General features: G+C 57.9%; 7 protein-coding genes across 7 annotated transcripts; 3 read left to right on the forward strand and 4 right to left on the reverse strand.

The window, feature by feature from the left end:
• Nucleotides 1–489: 489 nt before the first annotated feature.
• Nucleotides 490–3,345, forward strand: E0L32_008416 (uncharacterized protein; the record flags this gene model as incomplete). The annotated part of the gene is made up of 1 exon (XM_031143268.1): nt 490–3,345. The coding sequence occupies one exon, from the start codon at nt 490–492 to the stop codon at nt 3,343–3,345; it is 2,856 nt and encodes a 951-aa protein (XP_030992393.1).
• A 3,788-nt stretch (nt 3,346–7,133) lies between these two features.
• Nucleotides 7,134–9,302, forward strand: E0L32_008417 (uncharacterized protein; the record flags this gene model as incomplete). The annotated part of the gene is made up of 1 exon (XM_031143269.1): nt 7,134–9,302. One exon carries the CDS (start codon nt 7,134–7,136, stop codon nt 9,300–9,302), a length of 2,169 nt encoding a protein of 722 aa, XP_030992394.1.
• Nucleotides 9,303–10,474: 1,172 nt separating this feature from the next.
• On the forward strand, nt 10,475–11,532 carry E0L32_008418 (uncharacterized protein; the record flags this gene model as incomplete). Its single annotated transcript, XM_031143270.1, has 2 exons — nt 10,475–10,537; nt 10,663–11,532. 2 exons carry the CDS (start codon nt 10,475–10,477, stop codon nt 11,530–11,532), a joined length of 933 nt encoding a protein of 310 aa, XP_030992395.1.
• A 356-nt stretch (nt 11,533–11,888) lies between these two features.
• On the reverse strand, nt 11,889–13,557 carry E0L32_008419 (uncharacterized protein; the record flags this gene model as incomplete). Its single annotated transcript, XM_031143271.1, has 4 exons — nt 11,889–12,133; nt 12,244–12,724; nt 12,839–13,279; nt 13,357–13,557. The coding sequence occupies 4 exons, from the start codon at nt 13,555–13,557 to the stop codon at nt 11,889–11,891; spliced, it is 1,368 nt and encodes a 455-aa protein (XP_030992396.1).
• A 789-nt stretch (nt 13,558–14,346) lies between these two features.
• Nucleotides 14,347–16,158, reverse strand: E0L32_008420 (uncharacterized protein; the record flags this gene model as incomplete). Its single annotated transcript, XM_031143273.1, has 2 exons — nt 14,347–15,741; nt 15,877–16,158. The coding sequence occupies 2 exons, from the start codon at nt 16,156–16,158 to the stop codon at nt 14,347–14,349; spliced, it is 1,677 nt and encodes a 558-aa protein (XP_030992397.1).
• Nucleotides 16,159–17,510: 1,352 nt separating this feature from the next.
• E0L32_008421 (uncharacterized protein) lies at nt 17,511–19,376 on the reverse strand (the record flags this gene model as incomplete). Its single annotated transcript, XM_031143274.1, has 4 exons — nt 17,511–18,357; nt 18,418–18,728; nt 18,808–19,134; nt 19,209–19,376. The coding sequence occupies 4 exons, from the start codon at nt 19,374–19,376 to the stop codon at nt 17,511–17,513; spliced, it is 1,653 nt and encodes a 550-aa protein (XP_030992398.1).
• A 792-nt stretch (nt 19,377–20,168) lies between these two features.
• On the reverse strand, nt 20,169–21,432 carry E0L32_008422 (uncharacterized protein; the record flags this gene model as incomplete). Its single annotated transcript, XM_031143275.1, has 2 exons — nt 20,169–20,412; nt 20,465–21,432. The coding sequence occupies 2 exons, from the start codon at nt 21,430–21,432 to the stop codon at nt 20,169–20,171; spliced, it is 1,212 nt and encodes a 403-aa protein (XP_030992399.1).
• Between the last annotated feature and the right edge of the window lie 3,043 nt (nt 21,433–24,475).

Below are 24,475 nucleotides of genomic sequence, written 5' to 3' on the forward strand. Positions count from 1 at the left end.
ATCGCTGAGTCTTTTGCTTCGGGATGACTGCTGGCGTGTCGAGAAGTTTTGTCCAGCCTCACGCTCTTTGATAGCAAGTACATTTGTGGAAAAGATTGTCAGTTCTCGTATGGTTCGCAGTAGTGTTCGTTTGCCCCTCGCCTCCGTAGTGGCACGACAAGCATGGTATCCGCAGACGTCGAGTGCCAAAATGCCATCCTACCTGGCGGGTTGGCCATGATACAAGATCTATTTGGATGGAACGATTGAAGTTGAAGTGGTTGCATGTGCATTTTAAATCTCTTGGCGTCTTCCGGGATTTTGGTAGAGGCGCTGTGGAGCTGCTGTAACCAGACAGCTGGTTGGGCGGTTACTGTAACTATCGCCGATAAGATAAGGAGCTCTTATCGACCACAGTGGACGTTTTTCCTCCATCAAAAGTTTGGGTGTGCCTTCATGTACGAACACAAAGTCGACATCTTTCCCACAGTTCCTCTCCAATGAAGTGAAATGGGGCCCAAAGAACGTGCTATCTCCTCTAGGGAGCAGCAGCCCCCCCCGAAGCGCAAAGACTCGTCCCAGCCCGGCCGCAATCCCGGCAAGCAGGGCAATGGGGACAACAGCCAGGGCGGACGCGCCGCCAAGCGTGTCAAGGTCTTTGATGCTAGGAGAATCCAGAGCCAGCCGGCAGCCGCGGCCCAGAACAATGGCGAGCTGGACCTGCAGGCCTTCTTGAGCTCCCGAGAGTTCGAGATCAAGGCCCTCGAAGCCAACATGTGCAACTCCAAGGCTGTGTCCGCACGACGGGCATTCCAGGTCGTGCCGCGCGACATGAGGAGGCGCACCGCAAGTCACAATGCGAAAAGGCTCCCGAAAAGGCTGCGAAGGCGGGCGCGCCACGAGATGCAGGTGGACAACACGCCCACTGTCGACTCGCGGAGGAGGAAGCCACGGACCACCAAAGCCAGGATCCGTGCTGAGACTGCAAAGAGGCTGGGCATCCTCGCCAAGAGGAAACGAAACAGACAGCTCAAAGATGCAGCAGATAAGGCTGCGGCCGGCGATGCGATGGTTGTCGACTCCTACGTCCAATCGCGGCCTGCGAGGCCCAAGGTCAAGAAGAACACGCTGCTGGACCCGCCTGAGAAGCGGTCCAAGTTTGCGAAGCGTCAGCGGGAGAAAGTATGGCTGCCTACGCACATCTGGCACACCAAAAGGGCTCGGATGACAGAACCCACAGATCCTCTGTGGAAGTTCTCCATACCACTTACACCCACAGAGAAGGTCTATCGACCAACTCACCGCGCCTCCACCATTAAAGGCGCCATGTGCTGGGATACAAGTTACACCAGCACTATCAGGTTGCATGGTAACCCTGATCACCTTGACCTGCTCATCGGTCTTGACATGTGTCGTGATGGTAAAGCGATGCAGAAAAAGGTCAGAGATGGTGCGCGCGCTATGACCCAACTGTGGAGGGTAGGCAACAAGAAAGGGTCTATTCTTCCCGGCGAGGGCTCCTTGCAGGCAGTGGCCACCGTGATATACAACCCGGAAACGGAAACTGCAGCAGTTTCTGGACCGGGAGAGAGCGGCTCAGTCAAATCATCGAGAATGCTCCTCATAAGAGTGCACCCAGCATCGTTCCAGCAGGTCTGGGACGAACTCCTGCGACAGATCAAGTTGCATAGCCTTCATGTCACCTTGCAGGACCTTCGCTGGGAGATTGGCAGCATTGAGATCGCCGGCCCGGGCTGCACGGAATCCTTGAAGGGCATTCTGCGGCCATCGAAAAAGAAAGGGAAGCCAAGGGAATCAATAGACTTCACCGACTTGAACGCAAAGACTTTCAGCGAGCTTCCGGCTGGTACAAACCCAGCTTCTCTCCCCAAGAACGTCATCTTGTCTTTCAACATAGAAGATCCCCGTCTTCACTACCCACCGAAGACATATCACGACCCCCCTTCTGAAACTGGCGATATCGCTTTGGAATTTGCCAACACCCTGGCGCATTGGCCTGCAGATGGCGATCTCAAACCTTCACCACTGTTTGATGACGAGGCACGGCGCCGGGCCGCAGAACTCCCTTCCCTGAGCTCGCTGAACAGGCGCAAGGCTGCAAGAGTGCCTGGCAAGGAACTTGAGCCCATCCCTGCTGATCCTCCTATCCCTATCATCTTGGTGGCCTCGAGAGGAGATATTACTGGATCGGGCACACATGGTTCGTGGACTTTAATGGCTCCTTGGAAGTGTATCCTCCCCATATGGCACAGCCTTGTGCACTATCCGCTATCCACTGGCGGTAACCCCCGCTTCGGAGGTTTGAATGAGTTACGGCAAGTCACCTACGAGCAAGGCCTCCCCTGGTTTCCTGGTGATTACCCCGGCACGCTTGCCGGTCTCGAGTGGGAGTTCCGGGAGCGCGAGCGCAGAGAACGGGAGTGGAAGCGTCGCCCAAAGAGCAAGAGACCGGTATGGGAGTCACTTGATCTCGGCGCTGGACGGAAGGGCGAGATCGGATCTGGGTTTGCGTGTGACTGGGAACTGCTCTTTGGAATGCCGCCTGTTGAGCGTGTCGAAGCAAAGCTGCTCCCAGAAAACAACAAGAAGACTGCAGAAGGACAGTCAGAGAGCAAAGGCGTGGCGTTTGACAGCCATCCTCTACGGGATATGTGCCATTTTCCAAAATGGTCATTCGATACCAGCCTATCAAAGCAGGATCGAGACCTGGCGTCTTTGTGCGGAGTACCCACAGTATCAACGGTCAGGATCACGATGCTGGGGCGAGGAGTGCCGTCTCCCTGCGCAAGGATATACCGCCTCCCCACACGCGATAGAACGGCTGTCCAGAGCACTCAAGCCGAAGTGCCAGCGACGATACCTCCGTCCAAGCCCGGCGCACTTCCTTCCAATCTGCGGGACCAGTGGCTCAGCCTCGCCCCGCAGCCCTCTCAGCAAAGGGGCACTCCCCGCCACAAGAAGGCTTGGTCGAGACGGCCACCTCAGCCAAAGGCCATGCCCAAGGACGCGGATCTGCAGACCCGCAAGCGGCTGATGGCGCAGTCGCTCCTCACGACGGAGCTGCCGTACCCGCGTCCGAAGGGCAACGAGACAGACATGGGTGGGTACCCGCTAGTCCCAGGCGAGGAGGACCTGATGGGCTTTGTGACCACCGGCGAGGTCAACCTGAGTCTCGGGAGGGGGTTTGCCATGGGGCACATCGCCGCAAAGAAGGCGCTCGAGGCGGCGGACCCGAGAAACTTGACCAGGCCCAAGTCCAAGATCGAGGCGAGGCTGTGTATTGTACGGAACGTCGGGGAGAGCGTGGGCTGGCTTGCGCAGTGGGAGCTTCTGGAGCTCTGCTAGACACCCTCACAACTTGTGACACTAAGTGGGTATGAGAAGAACGGATTTGTTAGTGAGACCGAGGGCTACAGCCTCACTGCCGAAACAAAAATGTACGAGAATATTAGCACGATGTGGACTTTGCCCTTGCTTGGTCAGACCAGCTAGCTATCTGGCGGGAAGCACCGGCGTCCCTGACTTCATGCTGCTTCCTAGCTGAATAGCCTACCTCTGCCAAGACAGTTATCACTGGAGCCCAGCAGGTGGGATGTGTTGTCGCGGCTCTGACCCGCCATCAAAAAGCAAGCCGCTGTCAACTTGGGCGGGGACACCAGAGGAAGAAGCAATGATAGAGTTGTCCTACCTAGGAGACGAATACGAGCAGTCGCCATGGTTTCTTGCGAGCGAACGGGTGCCTGATCTTCGCACATTTTCGGGCCAAACGCTCGGTCGCTACCGTTGTATTCTTCTGAACCAACTTTTGAGTTTAGCTGTGGCGTTTGCCTGTTCCCATCCTTTTTGTCGGAGGGTCGATACGTTTGTCAAGAGCTGGGGAGAGACAGTGCGGGGGGTCCCCCTTTGATGGATGGGCAAAGAAATATTCAAGCCGCCTGACTTGCATACAATGCGACCGTTGCAGGGCTTGGTATCGAGCCGGGCTGGACGCCATCGGTTTGGCGATGCCGGGTAGGGCGAAGTCTAAGAAGAAAAAGAAGCAAATACCAGACCTACTTGTACAACCAAAGAGCCGCTTGCTGTTTGTACGTAGTCTACCTATGTAAGCCAACTTGAATGGGGCGCAAAAGCAGCCCCTTCCCCACTGATTCCCATCCCTTTGGTGACGCAGGTCAAGATACTAGCTTGCCGCCTTGATGTACCATATGGTCCAATATTATGCACTCGCCTTGGAAGCGGTGAGCACCGACGTAGGCGCCGCCGGCTGCATCATGATGGTGGTCACTGTCCAGTCAGGAGAGGTGGTGAGGCGCTGCCGATTGCCTTGGCACCCGGGTTCCAAGCGCCGCATCGTTGGATGTTGGGTTTGGCGTGCAGCCATCGGGCATTTCGCCGTGTTGGTGGATTCTTTGCGTTTCCTTGTGTGTGTCTTGTCTGCGATCCTGCCTTGTCATGCCAGGATAGGAGGAGGCCCAAGAGCCAGAATTCCCGTGAGGTCCGGTCCTCCCAGCCCAGCCAGGCTTTCGATCAGGCCCAGCGTCCCACAGAGCCTCTCTTGAGAAGCGTCGGGCAGCTGCAGAGACGAAAGCCATCGCTAGTTTGGGGGGGAGGGATCGGAGCTGAAAGCGACTCTTGCATGATGAGCGTTTGGCCGAAGGGCATTTTGGCATTGACGCAGTTTCCCATCCACTACCTAGGTATCTTGCAGCACTGTTTTAGGGGACCGAACCCTCCTCCACTGGAGAGATCCACTGATCGTCTGCAGACTTGGCCGTGGTCCACAGCGACTGGTCCCTAGTTGCCAACGGTGACCCCCTGTGCGGGCGAGCCACATCCCACATCGCGATGAGCAGATTGGCGGCTTGCCAAAACCAGATAGACTTCCCGTCGCCATCGATCGGAGGGGGAGAAACGGGGAGAGAAAACCCCTGCTTTCCATTTCCCGCCCTCTAAGCGAGGACTGGATTGCACACCAGAACCGGCCATTGTGTTGTGAAGTACGTTGAATACCTAACTATCTAATAGGCACGTGCAAGTACGCATGTCAGGCGCTGGAATGTCTCTCCCCTCTGGCATTTCTTTCCTTTTTACTGGAGACGAGTGTACTGCCTTGTCTTGTCTCAGCCGGACAGTTTGCTCGTCTGGGTTTAGCAGCGGTCGAGGCTAAGACATGCAGTATGGAGTATGGAGAGAGATGGCGAGAGGCCTGAGCCGCTCTGGGGCTCTTGTGTATGTCTTGGCTGCTTCTAGCGTGCTGTCCCTAGATGAGATGTTGTACAAGTAGACTTCTCCATCTACCTGAGGTAGAGTCTCTCCATTTCCTCGAACACCGCCCTGGTCAATGCCCTTGTCATGGACAATTGCGTGCTGTGGTGCACGGACAGCTGGGATAGGGATAGGGCAGCTCCAGTGCCGATCGGCATCGATCACTAGGCCGTCTCTCGGCGTAACAATAAGCAAGACGACAAGGGAGCGAGAGTTAGTTACCTAAACGCCAGCCATGCCATCACGACAACGCTCCCGTCATGAGCAGCTCGGGTCCTTTTTTCTTACCAAGTAGCCCGGTGGCTTGTCACCGAGCTCTGATAGCCAACCACCTGCTCCAGCTGCCCGGTCTTGGGGGACGTGTAACTACCTGTAAAGCATCTGTGTGTGTGTACCCGCGGGCTTCCGCTTTATCTTCCGAGCGAAGGTTTTTTTTGGCTTGAGTTTTGACACTTGCGAGCCGGGCCTCTTCTTGTTACGGACGGCGCGATCCACTGCACACCCTCTTTTTCCCATGGCACTACCCTGCTTCCAGTAACGTAGACCGCTGGCCGGGCCCCACTGGTGAGCCCATCCACGTACCTACGTAGGCTACGGAGTACTTGTATTGCACATTACACTGGGATATTGGGTCCCACTAGCCACGGCCACGACCACTGATCGCAAACAGAGGCAGTCAGGTGGATGGGGAATGCCTGTGGGACGCACGCATGGGCATTCAGAGCAGAGGAGGAGGAGGAGGGGTGGGTTTGTCTGGTCATTTGTCTGGTGGGTAGATGCGCCGGATGGACCACGATTTGATTGCATCTGCTCTGCATGTCTGGCAGGATGAATGTGGTGAGGTGAGCATTGTGCTGTTGCTGGGTCTGCAGACCGCCTGATGCCTTCTGCTTCCTCTTTCCCTTTCTCTTCTCATCCACCCACTCCGTGCTTGATATGAACCTCTTTCCCTTCTCTGTTCTCGTCCTCTTGACTCCGAGAAGCATCACACACAAACTCCCTCTCTCACCTGCGTGGCGGGCTTGAGGCGCTTCGATAAAAGCAGAGAGCCCCCTTGTCATTTTCATCCACCATCGTACGGCACTTTGGCGTCGTCCAATAAACACGCGTTCGCTGCTGCGACCTGACCTGACCTCGAGAGAGATAGACCGGCGATTTACTCCCGCCTGACATCGTCCAATCGGCACAGCAGTTACACCCGCCGCCGACGCCGCCGCCCAAGTCCATAGTGGCCGCCACCAAGCTCAAGCCGGCTGCAAAGAAAAGATCTCGCCATTCTCGAGCTCATCGTTCTTGTGTTCCCCTCTCCAATCGCAGAGAAGATCTTCTGTCTCTTTGAGAGAGAGACCACTCCCATTGATCCTACGGACGCTGTGAACAAGCAACTCACAGCGGAAATCACTCCTGCCCGCGCCTTACCCCCACGCACGCGGACCAACCGCTCCTACCTTTTCGCCCTTGGACCGCGCATTGATCCTCGTTGACAGAGAGCCAATTCTGACTTGGGAAGCTTCAGCTTTGCTTGGGTGACCCCGACCCCGACCTCGACACAGACACGTATGAGAGAGCCTGCCCCATATCCAATACAACCTCTCCTCTCGTCACTCTTCGTCACCGTTGATCGCCCGTCCGCCCGCGCGCTCTGGCCCTTCATGAATCCCTGGCCGGCCCATATCCCATTGCACATATAGGCACACTGGAGGTTTAAACGCAAGCCATGGTCGGTCGGCTTCACGTGCCCATATTCGACTGAACTCTTCCCCCCCTCCCCCCTCTTAAACTCCTCTGCTGCTGCTGCTACGTGCCGGCACGAGGAGTTGCTTCTCTCACTGCCTACGGGGCACGCCCTCCGGCAGAGTCGCGCACCCATGAGCTCAGCCGTAGCGCCTGTGCCGCCGGCGTCGCCGCCCAGGGCGCAGACTGCGCCTGCTGGTAGCAGCGGCGGCGGCGGCACCACCACCACCAACCCCAACGGCCACCAGCCGGGCCTCGACGAGAACGAGTACCGGGCCGTGGTCCTCCACCTCACCGACAGCCGGTCCGAGGCTGACATCGACAGCGAGCTCGCCGCGCGCGCCGCCGCGCTGGGCATCTCCACGACGACGCTGTCTCGGCCCGCCAGCGCGACTGCCCAGAAGCACCCGACCAACACGTCCTGCGCCGAGTCGGCCATCACCGTCGCGACCGCCGGCCACGCCCGGAGCTTCTCCACGGGCTCCGCCGCGACGGCGAGCACGGCGCTCACCTCGCACTCCTCCCTGAGGGAGATTGGCAAGACGGACGGCGCCGTCCTGGAGGTCATAAGGAAGCGCGCGGACCGCTTGAGCTTCTCGCAGTATGACAAGTACCTCGCCAATGTCGACCCGGACCTCAAACAGCCCAAGCTGGACAGACTGGGCACATCCGAGTCGACGGCGAGCGTATTCAGCACAAAGTCCAGGAAGGGCTACACAAACTTCAGGCGCAGCCTCGAGAGGGTGTCTTGGCTGAGGAAGCGGTCGACGGACCTTGGCGGACGTGATGCCGTGCCGTGTATCTGTTGCCGGGAAGAATTCGAGCCAGACCAGACGCTGCACTACCTGCCTTGTGGCCACACCTACTGTTCGAAATGTCTGCATGTCATGATCAACCAGGCAGGCGCGGACGAGTCCAAGATGCCGCCGCGATGCTGTACACAGCCGATCCCCTCCTCGACCGTCAGGTCTGTGCTGAGTCGGGACGAGCAGCACTCATTCCTGAAAGCCGTTGTCCAGTTCTCGGTCCCATGGGAGGCTCGGATATTCTGCCCGGCCATGACCTGTCTCGAGTTCATACCGCCGCGGAGCAGGATCGACCCGAAGCACCCCTCCGAAGTTGTGTGCAGGAAATGCCGGACGCGCGTGTGTGTAATGTGCAAGAAGCAAGCGCATCCGTTCGGGCAGGATTGCCCCGGCGACTGGGAACTAGACGCGGTGCTGAAGATGGGGGAGAAGTCTGGCTGGCGACGCTGTTATAAATGTCGGTCCCTGGTCGAGCTGACGGACGGATGCACGCACATGACTTGCCGGTGCAAGGCGCAATTTTGCTATATATGCGGCGCTGTCTGGGACAACACCCTCGGGTGCCCAAACTACTGTGACGGAGAAGGAGAGCTGGAGCGGATGAGGCAGGAAGAGGCCGCGCGGACCGCCGAGGAAGACGCGATCAAGGAGGAGCAGCGAAAGGCGGTGGTCCGAGCCGAGGAAGAGAGAAAAGAGGCCGACGAGAGGACCGCCTCGAGCGAGGAGTTCAAGGCTCTGCGCGCGGATCAAGAGCAGGAGATGGCAAGGTTTCGCATGTTTGAGCGAAAAACGAGATGGGTGCAGTGGTCGCGGCACTCGCAGACCAAGTCGGCCATGGTTGGCGAATTTGCGAGCCGGGTAGAGAAGATGAAGGAGCGGCACGCCAAGACGGCTCAGCAGCTGGAGGATCGGCAGGTCGCCGCGGAGATGGAGCTCCGGGCCACGCTGGAACAGAGCGAGAGGAGTGTCCGCATCCGCCTGCGGCACATGGAAGCCTACTGCGACGCCCTCGGCCGCGGCCGCGGCCGCCAGGACGAGAAGGACCCCGGCATGCCGCCCAGGGTTGTGACGGAGCGAGACTTGAGGGAGCTCGGCCAGCAGTACAATCTCAGGGACGGCATGGAGCGGCTGCACCAGGCCCGGATCAACGTCCTGCGCGACCAGCAGGCCAAGCGCATGGAGGACCTGCTGGACCGTCAAGAGCGGGAGATGGAGACGCTGCTCGAGTCTCGGGCCCAGTCGATCCAGGACCTCGAGGCCGACTTTGTGCAGGACGAAGAGGCCCTGACGCGCCTCTTTGAAGACCGGAAGAATGCGCTGTACCGGCGCTGGGAGCTCGCCGGGGAGATCATGAGGAAGGAACTGGAGCAGGAGCAGGGCGTCGCGTACGGGCCCATGCAGCTGCCCGAGTGGCCGGCAGCTCTTGAGGAGGAGGTCTTTGACGAGGGAGGGATCGACGACCCGGTGATGACTACGACTACGGGGGCGCAGGACTAATGAGGACCGACGACTGCCGCGAGACGAACCGCGCAAGCCATGCCTTTTTTTTTTCTGCGCAAGCTTCGATGCATGCATGACACGACCCGTTTTAGACGAAACGACTTGCTTTTCCCTTGCAGCCATTCTATTTCTGCGCAGCATCGACGATATTCTTTTTTTATTAGATTCGGACCATATCCGACGACATTTTGGCATATACCAAGCCTGCAACGGCTGCTACTTCTGGTGGTTCATGAACCACATCTCATCTTTGTTATTCCTTCTCGACTTCATTTTGTCTCATGGGGCTGGAGGCTGGAGGAGGCTCACCTTTGCTTTTTATATTATACCACCTGAGCGCCGCGGACGCGGAGATATTTGGGATGTTTATCTTAGACATGAGGATGGTAGGGGGAGTAGATGCCCAACTTGGATATACCAATCAACATAATGAGAGTGCTACTCGGGCTCAAGACGCATTCACGACTTGTTGCCAACACCCTTCCGTCACCGAGGAGGTTAGTATTAGTGTATGACACGATGCTAGGTTCCTATTGGTTCTTGGTTTTCGTCGAAAGCGACCGTAGCTTGAGCTTCGATCCTTTCTTTCTCCGTAGAGTGTTCGTACACGGAATTTATCATGACTGATACGGTACGTTGATGGCGTCGATGAACCGCTTCGGCGTACGAATCCAGGTCAAGCCAGGCCACACGCCGGACAGAACGGCAGATCGCCAAGGCGGCCTCTCCTGAGCCCTTGTACGGTCCCGCCAATGGGCTGTTCTCCAGCGGGTCGGCTTCGCTAGTTGGCAGTGGCGGGCGGTCAGCTTTCAGTGGCCGACTCAGCAGTAAGTAACTAGTGGGGATAAAGGGTCCTGGGTTTCCAGAACATGCCCGTACATCCGCGCCCCCAACTGCGCTGGATGTGCGACATCTGCCTGTCTGAAGGGTGGCGCGAACCCCACAAGTATACCTATTCGATGCCCCCCTTCCACCCTGCAACCAACAACCTTGAACTGTTCTTTAACCTTCCTTCAACGTCGCCCGAATATCCCGGACTGTCGAGCTCCAACCACTACGAGCCAGGTCCCTTCAAAGATTTCTTATCGAGTAGCCGAGCAGCACTCCCTCGGCCCTGATCGCACAATACACCAGATATCAGACCCCCTCCCTCGGGTGGAAACATCACCATGGTCTCCGAAGAGCGCCAGCGCACCATCGAGGCCAACCGGTCTCTGCGCCTCATCAAGAATGTATGCCGCCGCTGCTCTTTCTCTCAACACCCCTCTCTCCCCTTCCCTTCCTCAACCCCTCTCCGGCAGAGAGACAGAAAGAAAGAAAGACAAATGGCTGATGTGACCCGTCGTGACAAAAACAGGAACTCGAGTCCCTCCTCGAGAAGGGCGTCATAGACGACGACGCCTTCGACAAGATCCACAGCCTCCTGCCCTCAGAGTCCTCCCTGTCAGGCGCCTCCCGCAACGCCACGCCCGCCGCCAACCGCGGGCCGGGAGGCCTGCCCACGCCCGCCCAGACCGCCTCCCCGGCGCCCTCGTCCCCGCCCACCGCCTCCCTCCACAACCTGAACCTCGGCGGCGGCGGCGGCGGTCCTCCGTCCTACGCCCAGACCACGGGGTCCTCCAGCGCCGCCGCCGCCCTCCCGCCGCCCGGCCCCCCCGGAGGAGCGGCGGACGTCGTCATGCCCCCGCCGGGCCCCCCGCCCCCCGCCAAGCCCGTGCTCTGCCACGCCCGCGCGCTCTACCGCTACGCCGCGTCCGACGCGCGCGACTGCTCCTTTGAGCGCGACGACCGCATCGCCGTGCACGAGTACATGAACCCGGACTGGTGGATGGGGCGGAACCTGCGCACGGGCCACGAGGGCATCTTCCCGCGCAACTACGTCCAGCCCGAGCCGCCCTCGGCGGCGCCCGCGGGGCCCCCCAACGGCGGCTACGTCGACGAGAAGTCCGCCGGCGGGTTGTACGGAGGAGCGCCGCCCCAGCAGCAGCCCATGTACGGCGGGTACCCGCCCGCCCCGGCGCAGCAGAACCCGTACAACGCCAACGTGCCGCCGATGGCTGTGGCGGAGCAGGGCGGCGGTAACCAACAAGGTGGTGGTGAGGGCGGCGGCGATGGCGGCGGCAAGGCGGGCGAGATGGGCAAGAAGTTTGGCAAGAAGCTCGGTAACGCGGCCATCTTTGGCGCGGGTGCTACGCTGGGTGGTAATCTCGTCAACTCGATCTTCTAAATTGGGAGGAGAGAGCTCCCATGGGTGGAGGAACGGGGTGGCTGTAGAAAAAAGAGGATGGAAAGTGTCTCATTGCATTGACCTTACTGCAATCGTTCTCAGACTGCGAGGGCCTTCCCCGTCTGCATGATGCTAGTGTTGAGGGGTTTTCCTCAACGGCGTTCATAGGTACATATCGACATTCGTCCCTTATATATCACGACCAAATACGAACATAGACCATATCTACCATTGTTAGTCATTTCAAAAACTCATGCTGTACTTGTTCAGTACTTCTCTCTCGTGAAGTATCTGGAAAATAGGACCGCTGTTGCTCTTTCCAGGATCATGCCCGCAAATGCATCTGCATCATGAACTCATAGCTCGTCACTCTCCTCCTCCGCAGGTGTGCGGATGAGATGAAACTTCTCCTGCCGGCCATACACCCACTCCCAGCTCTCCGTCTCCCGGTCCCAGTAGACGTCCTCCTCCAGCGGGAACTTGATCGTGGCGTTCCACTCGGGCACAAAGTGCTCCGCAAGGAGCTCCACGCTGTAGTAGGTATCGCGCAGCAGCGGCAGCTCCCCGATGACGGGCACTCCGCCCTGCAGGTTGGTCATCCCTTTTGGTTAGTTGGGAGGGTCAGCCATCCATCCACACAGTTGTTTGGAACACAACGAAAAAAAAAAAAGAACACGTTGGGAAAAACGGCGGGGGGCCAGACGGACTCACCGATGGTAGTGCCGGCGGAGTGGCCCCAGTCCCCGATGGCGTGCGAGTACACCATGCCCCGGATGCCCTCGCGCTCCATCTGCGCCAGGGACCGCGCGAGGACCTCGTTGCCCGTGGCGCCGACCTCCATCCGGGACCGCACGATGTCCTGCATCCGGTTGCCCCTGCGCAGGCCCTCGGCCAGCCCCGCGGGCACGTCGGCCTCGGTCTCGCCCGGGCGGAGCACGTAGGCCAGGTGCTGCGTGTCCGTGTTGAGGCCCATGGCCGTGACGCCAAAGTCGACGTGCAGCATGTCGCCGTGCTGGATGACGCGGGCGGCGGCTGCTGCTGCTGGGGAACCGCTGGCCGTCCTCCAGGTGGGAGGGGGCGGTGCTGGCTGGTCTACGACGCCCCAGTCGGCGTCGATGACGGAGACGCCCGGCTGGAACCAGGTGGTGTAGTTGCGCGCCTGGAGCGCCTCGCGGAGCCACCACTCGATGTCCTGTGCAGACAAGTTGCGGCGTCAGATAATCCATTGAAATTCTCTCCAAGTCCCTCTCGAGTCTTGTTCCTCCTCTGAAAGCGAGGGCTTGGAGCCCCTGGCGCGGAGACTCACCTCCGTGGTCGACACCCCCGGCACGACGACCCTCTCGCTAAAGGCCTCGCCGATCAGCCTCCACGCCGCGCCCATGAGGCAGCGGTACCACCCCAGCCGGCCGGGCACCATGGTCGCCACGAACTCGACGGCGAGCATCCGGCGGACGACGAACCGCGCCGCCCACCGGGCGCCCAGGCCCTCCCGCAGCGCCGCCAGCTCGCCGGCGTGCAGGCCGCCGCTCCACGACAGGTCCGCGTCCGCGTCGACGGCGATGGACCCGGGGCCGTGCCGCTCGAGGACCTCGCGCACGCGGGCCCAGAGGCCAGGCGTGTTGTCGACCCAGACGTAGCGCTCGCCGCCGCGGAGGAAGAGCGCGAGGGTGCGCCGGCGGGCCGAGAACTGCGCCGCCTGCTTCAGGGACCAGAAGACGGTCTCCTCGGCGTACTCGCGCTGGCTGATCTACAGACACACACACGCATATTGGTTAGTGGTTGTGCTTGGGGAAGTCGGGGAGGATTGTGAGAGAGTGACGGTACCAGCCATGCGTCGACGTCGTGCTTGGCCAGGAGGTCCGGCACGAGGGCCAGGCGCTCCGCGGTCCACGCATCCTGGAGGGCCGCCTGTTGGCGCAGGGGCGGCAGGGAGCAGTACTGCGGCTCTTTGGGTGCGGAGGATGCCGGCGCGGTCGCGAGGGAGCACCCGAGGAAGAGGGAGATGGCGGCAATGCCGACCTTCATGATGATGGAGGCAAGACCCGGCCAATTGGGCCACTCCTACTAACACGGACGGTGTGGTTCAGGATGGTTGGTCGATTACCCGACGGACGGCAATGATTCAACTCTCGCTCGGCTGTCGTGGCAAGCTGCTCCTGGCCCCAGCAAACCCGATCGGAGTGCAGAGAGGTACGAGAATGGATTTCATCTTTCCCGCTGCAGGGCTGTGATCAAGTCGGGTTCATGGATGTAAGTGGACTACATCCGGAATAGGCAGTTGCGGACTCGAAACCCGGTCCAGCTTAGTCACTTCCAAGCCTCCTTCCGCGCTCTCGGAAAAGCCGACTTGAGTTTTGATAGCCGGCTCAGGATTTCTACGATGATGCCCTCCCGTTGTTTTCCAAGGAGGGAGAACGAAGGTTGTTTTAAAGACGGGTCATCGTCGAAGCTGTGCTCTCAAATGAGAGGTCAATTGGGGTTGTTCCTGCCGACGCTGGACGATCCCATTCCGGGAGTCTTCCCGACCTCGGCTATCGACGAGATAGCACCATCGCGAGGTGCGTGAAGAAAAAGAGACCGCATCGACATTGAATAGCTTCACAGTGCATGACATAGGTATGAACCAATTTGAACACAAGGTATATCTATTTCTTTTTTTGGTAGTCCAAAAAAACAAACCAAGTCTAAGATATCCATACATCCCATCCGCGGTAAAAAGAAGAATATAATGTATATATCAATCATTGTAGAGCAGCTCCCTCCCCCCTCCTCTGCCACCCCCCTTTTTGTCTTTTCTCTCATGGTCCCGCATCTTTACTGCACAAACTCGCTCTTCTCGACGGTGTACAGGTCGACGTACTCGTCCACCTGCATGGCCTCGAGCTTCTTGGCGTCGAGGCCGAGGTCGACGAGCTGCTGGACCTTGTCGGCCGGGTAGTGGGGCTCGAGGTGGCGCTTGTACTTGGCCAGGATCTCGGGCTTGGCCTCCTCGCGGCGCAGGCGGTGGCCGAGGGGCGCCTCGACGACGACCTCGTCGAGCACGGTGCCGTCGTTGAGCTCGACCGTCAGCGCGTTGGAGATGGTGCGCAGCTTGGGGTCGTGGTAGTCGGCCGTGAACTGCGGGTCCTCGACGCACTTGATCTTCTGGCGCAGCGAGTCGACGAGCTCCGACGTCGCGGCCTCGGAGCCGTCGACGTAGTCGTTGGCCGTCAGCCGGCCGAACGTCAGCATGACGGAGCACATGTACTGGATGCAGTGGTCGCGGTCGGCAAAGTTGTCCATGGGCTTGAACTGCTTGTCGATGATGCGGATGCAGGCCTCGTGCGTGCGGCAGGTCACGGCCTTGATGTCAGCCGCCGACTTGCCCATCGACTTGAGCGTGTTGTAGATCTTCTGCGACGCCTCGACGGCCGTCTGCGAGTGGAACTCGGCCGGGTACGACACCTTGAACAGCACGTTCTCCATGACGTAGCTGCCGTAGGGGCGCTGGAACTCAAACTTCTTGCCCTTGAACAGCACGTCGTAGAAGCCCCAGACGGGCGCGGACAGGACGGTGGGGATGCCCTGCTCGCCCTTGAGCACCTTGAGGGCCAGGTTGACGGCGCGCTGGCAGGCGTCGCCGGCGGCCCACGACTTGCGGGACATGGTGTTGGGCGAGTGGCGGTAGGTGCGCAGCGACTGGCCGTCCACCCAGGCCTGGGTCACGGCGTCGGCCGTCTGCTTCTCGCTGAGGCCGAGCATCTTGGACACGACGGCCGTGCTGGCGACCTTGACGAGGACGACGTGGTCGAGGCCGACCTTGTTGTACGAGTTGAGCAGGGCCAGGCAGCCCTGGATCTCGTGGGCCTTGATCATGCCCTCGAGGACGTCCTTGACGGTGAAGATCTTGCCGCCGGCGATGTTGCCGCCGGCCTTGTTGGTGCGGGTGATCCAGTCGGCCACAGCGAGGATGGCGCCCATGTTGTCAGAGGGGTGGCCCCACTCGGCAGCCAGCCAGCAGTCGTTGTAGTCGAGCCACCGGATCATGGCGCCGATGTTGAAGGCGCCATTGACGGGGTCGAGCTGGAAGGGCGTGCCGGGAACCTTGGTTCCGTTGGGCACGACGGTGCCCGGCACGACAGGGCCCAGCAGCTTGGCGCACTCCTTGAAGCGCAGGCCCTCAAGGCCGCAGCCAAAGGTGTCGAGGAGAATCCATCGAGCAGTGTCGAACTGTTTGACGACGGCGAGAATTTGCGACCTCGGTTAGCCGCGGGTTCTCATAAGCCAATTTTTGGGGGTGCGGGGTGAGAGGAGCTCACTCCTCATGAATTTTATGCTTTGGAGCTGCAAACAGGACAGACTTACAGCTAGCTCAGAGTCAATCGGGGTGTTGTGGACATAGCTGGCAATGTCCGTGATCTCAGGATCGTACTCGCGATCGCCTTGAGGCATGACGGGCGCGGATGGTCTGGCGGCGGTGGTGGAGAAAGTGTTGGTGAGTTGGGAGGAGAGACGAGGGGCGGCGAGAAGAGCGGCGCGGGAAGAGGCAGCGCCAAAGGCCAGCGGAGCAGCAGAGCGCAGGCAGGTCCGTTGTTGCAGGCGCAGCGATCGGGATGCGGTGCGGAGACCCCGGTTGACAGCAGACATCGTCTTCTCTGTCGAGCTGTTTGCTTTCCTCTTCTGGTCTTGTCTTCTGTCTTGTACAGCGCTGTCGTCCTAGGTCTCAACACTCTCTCGGTGGTCAAACAAGAGAGAGAGGCTCGAGGCAGCGAGGCAGGCAGGCAATTGACTTTTTTGATTGGGGCAGGGATTGGTGTAAGAGGAGAGGGAGCAGGTTGGACGCGGATTGCTTCGGTATGAAATAATAATTATTTATTCGGTTGCCCCTCGGCCCTGAGAGAGCTTCCCACCCAATTGAGCGGTCGCAGGGGACAGCAGCAAAACGGGATGGTACAGCTAACTCAGCACAACCAGTGGAGACGGCAAGCTAGCTAGCCAAAAGGGAAATGCTTTACCGTCGGCAAAACCGACCATCTGTTAGTGTTTTGCAGGTCCTCCCCCCGCGGCCTTAACGTTCAGACCTCGGCTCTTCATGAGGCCCATGTTCCTCATTGCCTCGCACCCAGGTTGAGACCTGGCCACAGACACCTGGCTTGGCATTCAACACACATCGTGAAGACTGGTAGGGCTGCCTGTTGTACTTGTATATGGAGCGTAGCATTCATCAATCAGGCAGGCTACCCACCGGGTCAGAGGAACACAGAGTGCGAGATCGGACAATAGCCTGTCGTGCACCCTTTCAAGCATCAGAAGTGATATGATGTGGAGTGATAGGTATCACTCACACCTCCAAAAGAGATGATGGACTGAAACACCATACTTGTAGCCCGGTGATACACACTTTCCGATTGGCCATTTAAGCTTCCCAGAGATACCTCTCAAATATCTCCTATGACCATAAAATTGATCATAAAGTAATTCAAAGACCATCAATCCCTTCTGGTCGCCAGAAGCAGGACATCGTGAATACCCAGGGCCGCTGGTAGCCACCGATACCCGGTCCAGCCGGGGCTCTCACCCCAAATGCTACACCCTGGTCATTGGAGAAACCCCCAGGTTTCGCTGGTACCCACATTTCCCGGGGATGGCCCGAACAGCCGCTTCGTAGCTCCGTTCGGTGCTCGGGACTCTTCGGCATTGGGTGGCATATCGGTTCAAAGAGTCGAGATATCACAGTCCAGGTCCAGGGGTCAATATGGTTGATTCTCTCGTATCGGGATCTGATCAAGAAGCTCTTCCTGATCCATCAAAAGACGTGATAGAGGAAGCTCCCTGACCAGAACTTATACCGACAGATGTGTGATCCTGCATTCGATGTCAATGTCAATGCTGTTTCCATAGTCTTGGTCGATAAGTACTAATAGCTAAGAATGCAAGCTATCAATACACACTCAAGTAGGCGTCAACCGAGCTCACATGCAACCCATGAAGCGTCTCAATCAACCACGGTACAGGACCCCATCATGCACGCCAGTCCTAACACGGCCCCCACAAAGGGAACCCGTCCCCGTCTTCAGCTCGACAGAGTCATCCTCGTCATCAAATCTCTTGACGCGCTCCGGCCGAGGCCCCCGCTCCGGGAAGCCCTCGAACCCCCTCGCGTACGTCCCCAGCGCGTGCGCAATGGCGTTGACGTTCATCTCAAACGCCGTAAAGTTGACATTGTCCATGTTGTCGTCCTCGAGGTGGTAGTTTGGGTCGTAGGGCTCGCCCGCGCTCCCGCCAAACATGACCCATTCCGCCTCAGTCTTGTTCCTTTCGGCGCCCGTAAAGGTCCCGCCCGACGGCACGCCCTTGGCAATAAAGGGGCCGTAGTCGCTCCGCCCGTCAAAGGGTGAACTGCTCGTGTTCCACCCCTGCGACCAGAAGAAGTCGTTCAGCAGCTGCTCGGCATGCTCCGACCCGCGCGGGCCCGCACGGGCCTGGCCCTTCGGCGCGTGGATATAATAGTCGCTGTTGTCGCCGTCGTAGGCCCCCAGCTTGAAGTTGGGCGAGGCTATCATGTCAAAGTTGAGGTACACCCGTATCTCGTCGAGCTCCTCCTCGGTGCACCTCTCGATCCAGTGCCTAGAGCCCTTGAGGCCCGACTCCTCGGCCGTCCAAAAGGCGAAGCGGACGCGGCTGTTGGTGCGGAAGCGCGCGAGCTGGATGGCGAGCTCGAGCAGCGCCGCCGTTCCCGAGCCATTGTCGTTGATCCCCGGGCCCGCGGCGACCGAGTCGGTGTGGGCGCCTAACATGAGCGTGTTCTCCGGGTCGCCGTGGCGGGTCGTGGCGATGATGTTGTAGCTTTCGTCTCGTTAGCACAGGCCTTTCTGGAAGGGTGCTGCTAGAGTCCGAATGACTAACCTCTCTACACGCTTCATGGGATAGTCGTGTACGTTGATCTCTGCCCAGGGCCCGACGGGGTCTTCCTCGAGCTGCAGTCGCAGGGCCCAAGCATCTCTTTGCCAGATCTGCAGGACAGGAATGTCGGTTTTCGAGGCACGCTCCTCTGGTATCGCCGCGGTGATGACGGCCGTCGCGCCTTTGACCAGTGCCGCAGCGATGATCTGGTTGAAGCTACACGTCGATTTGTGGTTCACCTGGCTTGTGCCCCATTCTAGGCCGTCTATGGCGGCGAGGGCAATGTTGCCTTCGACTGAATCCGGATAATCCTCCTGCAAGTCCAGCCGCATCAGTCATCGGTCCGGCATCTTCAAATCCTCACCGGGAACCACTACATCGATATTCACTTACGGGGTTGCATCCCCAGGCAGTCACAGGGACCAGCCGGCCCTTGACTACTTGAGGTCGGGGATAGCCAAGCCCCTCGGCGACCATCGGCTTGCCATCCACCCGCAGCACGACGTGCTGCGAGATGCGGACATTGCCGTCAAAGTAGTGCCTCTCGACATCGTAATACTCACTCAGGGCCTCGAGCTCTCCCGCAATGTACTCTATTGTCTCGTTGTGTGCAGGTCCGCCCACAACCCGATTTCTCGCAGGGTAGCTGTAGGCTTGTCGCTGCAGTTCTGCAAGATGGTCCATCAGGACGTACATATAGATTTCGCGCCGCAGCGTGCTCTTTCCCATATTAGTTTGACGGAGAAAAAGAGCCAATCATTCTGTGGTGCAGCACAGGCCAGTCAAGATCTTACCGGATCAACAAGATCAAAGTCTTCGTAGACGCAAGGCTCACGGTCGGTACCGGAGTCGTTCGACTTTCGATACATGCAAGGAGGAGGTCTTCTTTCATTTCGAGCAACGCGGTGAGGATAGTCGGCAACAACTAGGGCCACTAGAAGAAAACAGTAGAAAGCCCACATCTTGGATATACAGCGATGTAGCAGACTTGAGAGGGCAAGCAAGGGACTGTGGTGCGCCTGAAGGACTGAAGAGGCTGGCAACCGTGGACCTGTTACCGACACATGTGCAGAACACACAGGTGTGGTATAGAGGTGATGGACAAATGAGTGTGTTGTGGTTGAGTTGTTAATCAACACGACGCAATTCTAGAATGACAATTCGCAAGTCAGGTCTTGGCCAGGACGGACTCGAGACAACAAACCCCATACAGAGCAGTGACGATCTATCCTCTGGGGTTTCCTGAAGTTCCAGCGTTGCACCTTACCTTCAAGAATGATGAGCAAGAGCATCCTGCCATAGGAGCCTACCCTGAGGGCCACACCTAGGCAGGTGGCCAGGGCGTGATTCCCCTTTAAGCTGACGTGTTGAAGCACTTACACCTAATGCAAGTCACAGCGAGAACGAGGCAGTCATGGTCTGCTCATTTGATTCGTACAAGCTCAACTGTAAGGGAACGTGGGTATTCGTGCTATCCGAAATAGACTAAAAAATTGGGAAAAAAGGAGTGTAATGGTATCTGCAAAGAATCGGTGTCCTTGCCCTCTCCAAACAATGCCAGATTGTAAACCGCATAATCGGGGGTGACAACGCCTGCCGATATCCCTAGTCTTCCAGACCCATCAGCTTGCAGGAGCGTTCTGTTGGCCCTGTGATCATAGAGCGATGTATTCGTTCGAATGTGCAGGGCTCAAAAGGCCGTGGAGCGTTGAAAGTCTCCTTGATACGGCCTGTCAAGTCCCGCATCAAAGCGTTCAAGCAGCGTCCTTGGGGGCCTGCTCCTCGTCGTATGCCGGCGGAGCCTCGACCTCGACCTCCTGCTCCTCCATGAGACCAGACTTCTCTTCCGCAGAAGCAGTCTCGGTACGAGACGACTTGCGGTGGTGAGAGTGGCTGGTACCGCGGCGGCGGCAGTGGTGGCGGCGGCGGAAGAAGGGCTGGCCACGGACGAGAACACGCCAGGTGCCGACAATAAAAGTGCCGACGAGCATGCCGAGACTAGAAAGCCATTAGCAGAGCCCATATAGCAGGCAATTAGGGAAATACGTACATGCTCACACTCACACCGGCGACAATGCCGATAAGCACGGGGAAGATGATGTGAGAGGCGAACTTGTGGAGGAGCTGGCCAAAGCTGCGGTCACGGTACATCTGGGCGACCTCGTCGTCCATGGTCTTCTCGGGACGCCCAGCGAACTCCTCGTCGCTGATCATGGGGTGTCCCTTGTGGTGGCCCTTATGGTGGTGACCCTTGTGATGATGATGGCCCTTGTGGTGGCCGATACGGCCCATTCCAAACTTGCCATGGCAGTGACCCTTGAGGCGGTCGGCGATCATGGCCCTCCACTTGCAAAGAATCGACGAGCACTCCTTTTGCTTGTCCTTGGGGCTGTCGTGGGCGGTTTGCGAGTCGGTGGCGTGGATCTCGCCGATCATCAGGGCACCGTCGAGGCTCTGGATAAGCTTGATCTGAACGTTTTGGATACCGTCGACAAAGGTTTCCCCGACCTCAATGATCTGCAGGTTGAGATTGATCAATTCCATCTTATCCGACTCATCCCGGGCCTCCTGGTTGACCTGTAGGCTGAAGCCCAGTTGGGGCGTCAAGGGTGACGAGGGGGCCTTGGGCTTCCGGTTGCGGTGGTGCCACTCGACATCGGGGATCTGGGGGGCGGTGAGGGTGCCGCTGAAGGGGTCGGCGTTGGGATAGAGCTCGAAGCCGTTGACGGTCAGCCGGTCTGATCCGGTATCATGGTCAACGTTGAAGCTGAGCTCGAGGTGATTTGGGATGGTGTGCTTGTTTCGGAAGGACCCATGGTGTCCTCTGTGATGGAACAGAGGGCAGCCGGGGCAGTTCAGGTTGAAGGTCTGGCTCTGAGCAATCTTGGGAACCTCGACGGGCAACACGTTGACGATATCGTCGAGTTGAGGCAGCGGTTCGGAAAGCTCGGGAGGGACCAAGAGAGCGTGCGCGGCAGCCAGGCCGGCAGTAGTCAGCGTAAGCGACTTCAGCAACATGGTGCTGTGGTGTGCGTGGTGTTGTTCGAAGCCAGTCGATAGAGAAACGAGAGTATGAGTCTTTGGAAAAGGCGCACAGCGTTTGGATAATCGAGACTTGTTTGTTATTGTGTAGAAGGGCGTTTTGTTGGAATCGAACACATCAATCAATGATGGATGGGGAGGGAGGCAACGGAAGAAGCGGAGCAGCGTCAGCAATGAATGCTGTGTAATCGCCCTGTAGGTACCTGTAGGAGTACCTGCCAGAATGAGAGAGACAGTGGGGCTGGGGACCTCTTTGGACTCCGTGCCAAGTACCTGAGTAAGTAGCGAAACTGCCAAAGCGCTGGCCCCATCATCCCACCTTCTGGGCACACCCGGATTACGTATGCCCTCCTCGTGAATCCCGTGACACGAGGATTTGGTCGCATTCACGTCAGGCGCTAATGCTGAGATCATTGGCATAAGTCTCTCCACAGTTGGAGCCGCTAATTGGCCCTGCTATTTTTATTGACATACAGCCAGCCCTGGGGCACTGCGATGGGGAATCCTCCGTTTTACAAGTATATGACCGAAACAACTGACTGGCCTCGTCTTGGGCTGTCCACGAGAGACAGGGTGCGTGTTGCCATTCTTGTTTACGTACTGAGCCCTTTGGCTCTGCATACTTATTGTGTTGCTATTCCTACAACTAGTCATGCCAGCGTTCCGAAGCTGCTGGACTGAAGCACGCAGGCTTGGCGGGCATTACCTCCGAATTTCGATGGTGTGTGGATCTCCATTCCAGTGCCCTGCATGCGCCTAACTGTCAAGGGTTCTCGTCAAGTGCAATAAAGGTGTGCTGATCTGCTAGGATTGATGTCCGACATGATATCATCCGAGGTGTCGATAGATTTCAATAGAGCCTCTGTGGTAATCTCTGCACTCTCTGCAAAACGCACATCGCGATGCGGCAGAGCAGCCTGGCGTTTGCGACGAATTCGATCGGGTTTATCAAAAGAGTACCACCCATATGCAACCTTGTTCGGTGGCGTTTAATGATCCGTCTAGCACTCTTTGTCGCGGTTTTCGTACTACCTAGGTATCATGTCAGCCCAAAATGGCATGTTTATTATTGGCACTCTCCTGAGACTGAACACATTGTATTTCACACTTGGATTCGAAATTGACCATAACAGGGCGAAGGGCACCAGGCGAAACGGACCTTTCGCGTGGGAGACGACTCGAAGCATCACCCCTGGCCGGGCTCTGGCCAAAGCCTCGGATGCACAAGAGAAATCCACACTGCTCGTCCGGGACCGGGGGACTAATTAGAGCAGATCCAAGGACTCAGAGACACCCCTTGCTATTGCTCGATAGCTTCTCACGATGATGCTACAGTCTCGACGCTACGCTCTGGGCTCGTTCTGAGCGGTAGGCATAACTTATTATGCGAAGGTCACATAATTTTGTGGCGAGAGAGACTGTGTCGGTACATCCACCCAGTCTTTGTATGATGCCTCCAACATGGCAAAAGCAACCGTGGCGCCCAGATGGAGAAAGAGAAAAAAAGGAGAAAGAAAAAAAGGCAAAGGAAAAAGAGGTTGGCACAAAAAGGGAGTGAACTCTCTCCGTTATGTTTGCCATCCTTAGTATCCGAAGGCAGATATGAGAAGGCCTTATTTCCTTCTTGAGGTTTGGTCATGGTGTGCATCTTGCCACTGAAAGAAGAACCACTGAACCAGTTTTGCTTCGTCGCCGGTTGACGGAGCGCAAGACGGGGAGGTCGGACCAGCAGGCAGCGACGACTATGAGCCTGATCCCTGAGGCGAATGATCACAGAAAGGCGAGCGAGGCCGATGGAACAGAAGCCTCGACATGATCGCGAGCACCCGGTCGTCTCATGCCGGTGCCTGCCTTTTCGGTGTCAGAGACGGAACCGACATGAGTGGAGTCCAGAGTCAGCACGACAAGCCCTTCGGCTAGAAGGACTTGAACAAGCTTCCCAGAGCTGTCTCGAGCAAGTCCGAGTCTCAGCATCTAAGGGTATCGCCTTCTCATCTAGGCAGGCTTCGTGCCCACGACAGATAGGAGCTCGAGGATGCCACAAGCACGGTCCTGGGCATCATCGGTGAGACTGTGTTTTTGATCATCTGGCCACTCGCTGGGAGTTGTTTCGTTTCAGGCTGGCTGCAGCCCGTAGCGTTCGAGAAGAACGGCTGGACGCAACCTGCGACCTTGGACGTGGCCCGGCCCGATCGCCAAGTCAGCAGGCCAGGCCGCCCGAGGCAGGTCCTCAAATAGGCCTCCGACTTTTGCAGGAGCAAGCATCTAAGGTCGGCGCTGTCAGTAATAACCAGTCAGCCTCGTGATGCTGTACGGCGCAGTAGGTACCTATCTCAGCTGATGTGGCCCATGATGCTAATAAGAGAAGCATGAAAATGACTTGCACAGGGTACGTAATAACCCACAGTGACTGAGGTACCATCCGAGAATAGAGTCAGGCGGATAAAAGCTGTGTCGACGGGCCGGCATGAGGATCTCATCCTATCCGAACGTGTGTATCTGAAACACATCCAGGGGGGCCTCTGAGACCCCACGAGGGCAAACTCATCGTGGCTCGGGTGGATTCGAACAACGGATTTCGAATGGACGTTCCGCGACTTCGTACTTCAAACATACCGCGCACACAATCGAGAGGACTGCCTGCGTGCAAGGGATACTGATGGTGATCTAGCAATTCTAGAAGCCCCCTCAGTCTGCTTCAGCCGGAACTGGCCACTGATCATCGTCTTGCAGCGGGAAGGAGCCGAGACACCCAAGACATGCTGCTGTATTTAGTGTTTGCACACCGCTGTTGGACTTGGATCGAGAGTTGAGGACGGAATACCGGAGCACACGGCAGCTCACCGTAGGTCGACGTGTTCATCCTTTCTTTTCGGTCCCGGTTTCGTTTCACCAACGGTCAAGTGGTGTCACATCATCATCTCCAAAAACAAGAGAGAAGGTGTCAAATCAGAGGGCTCGGGAGGACCAAAATACGAGCCAATATATTCTGTAAATTGAGAGGACCGGTCGACCTGGG

Source organism: Thyridium curvatum, assembly GCF_004353045.1.
Source record: "Thyridium curvatum strain D216 chromosome Unknown NODE_55_length_292940_cov_83.935894, whole genome shotgun sequence".
NCBI lineage: Eukaryota > Fungi > Ascomycota > Sordariomycetes > Thyridiales > Thyridiaceae > Thyridium > Thyridium curvatum.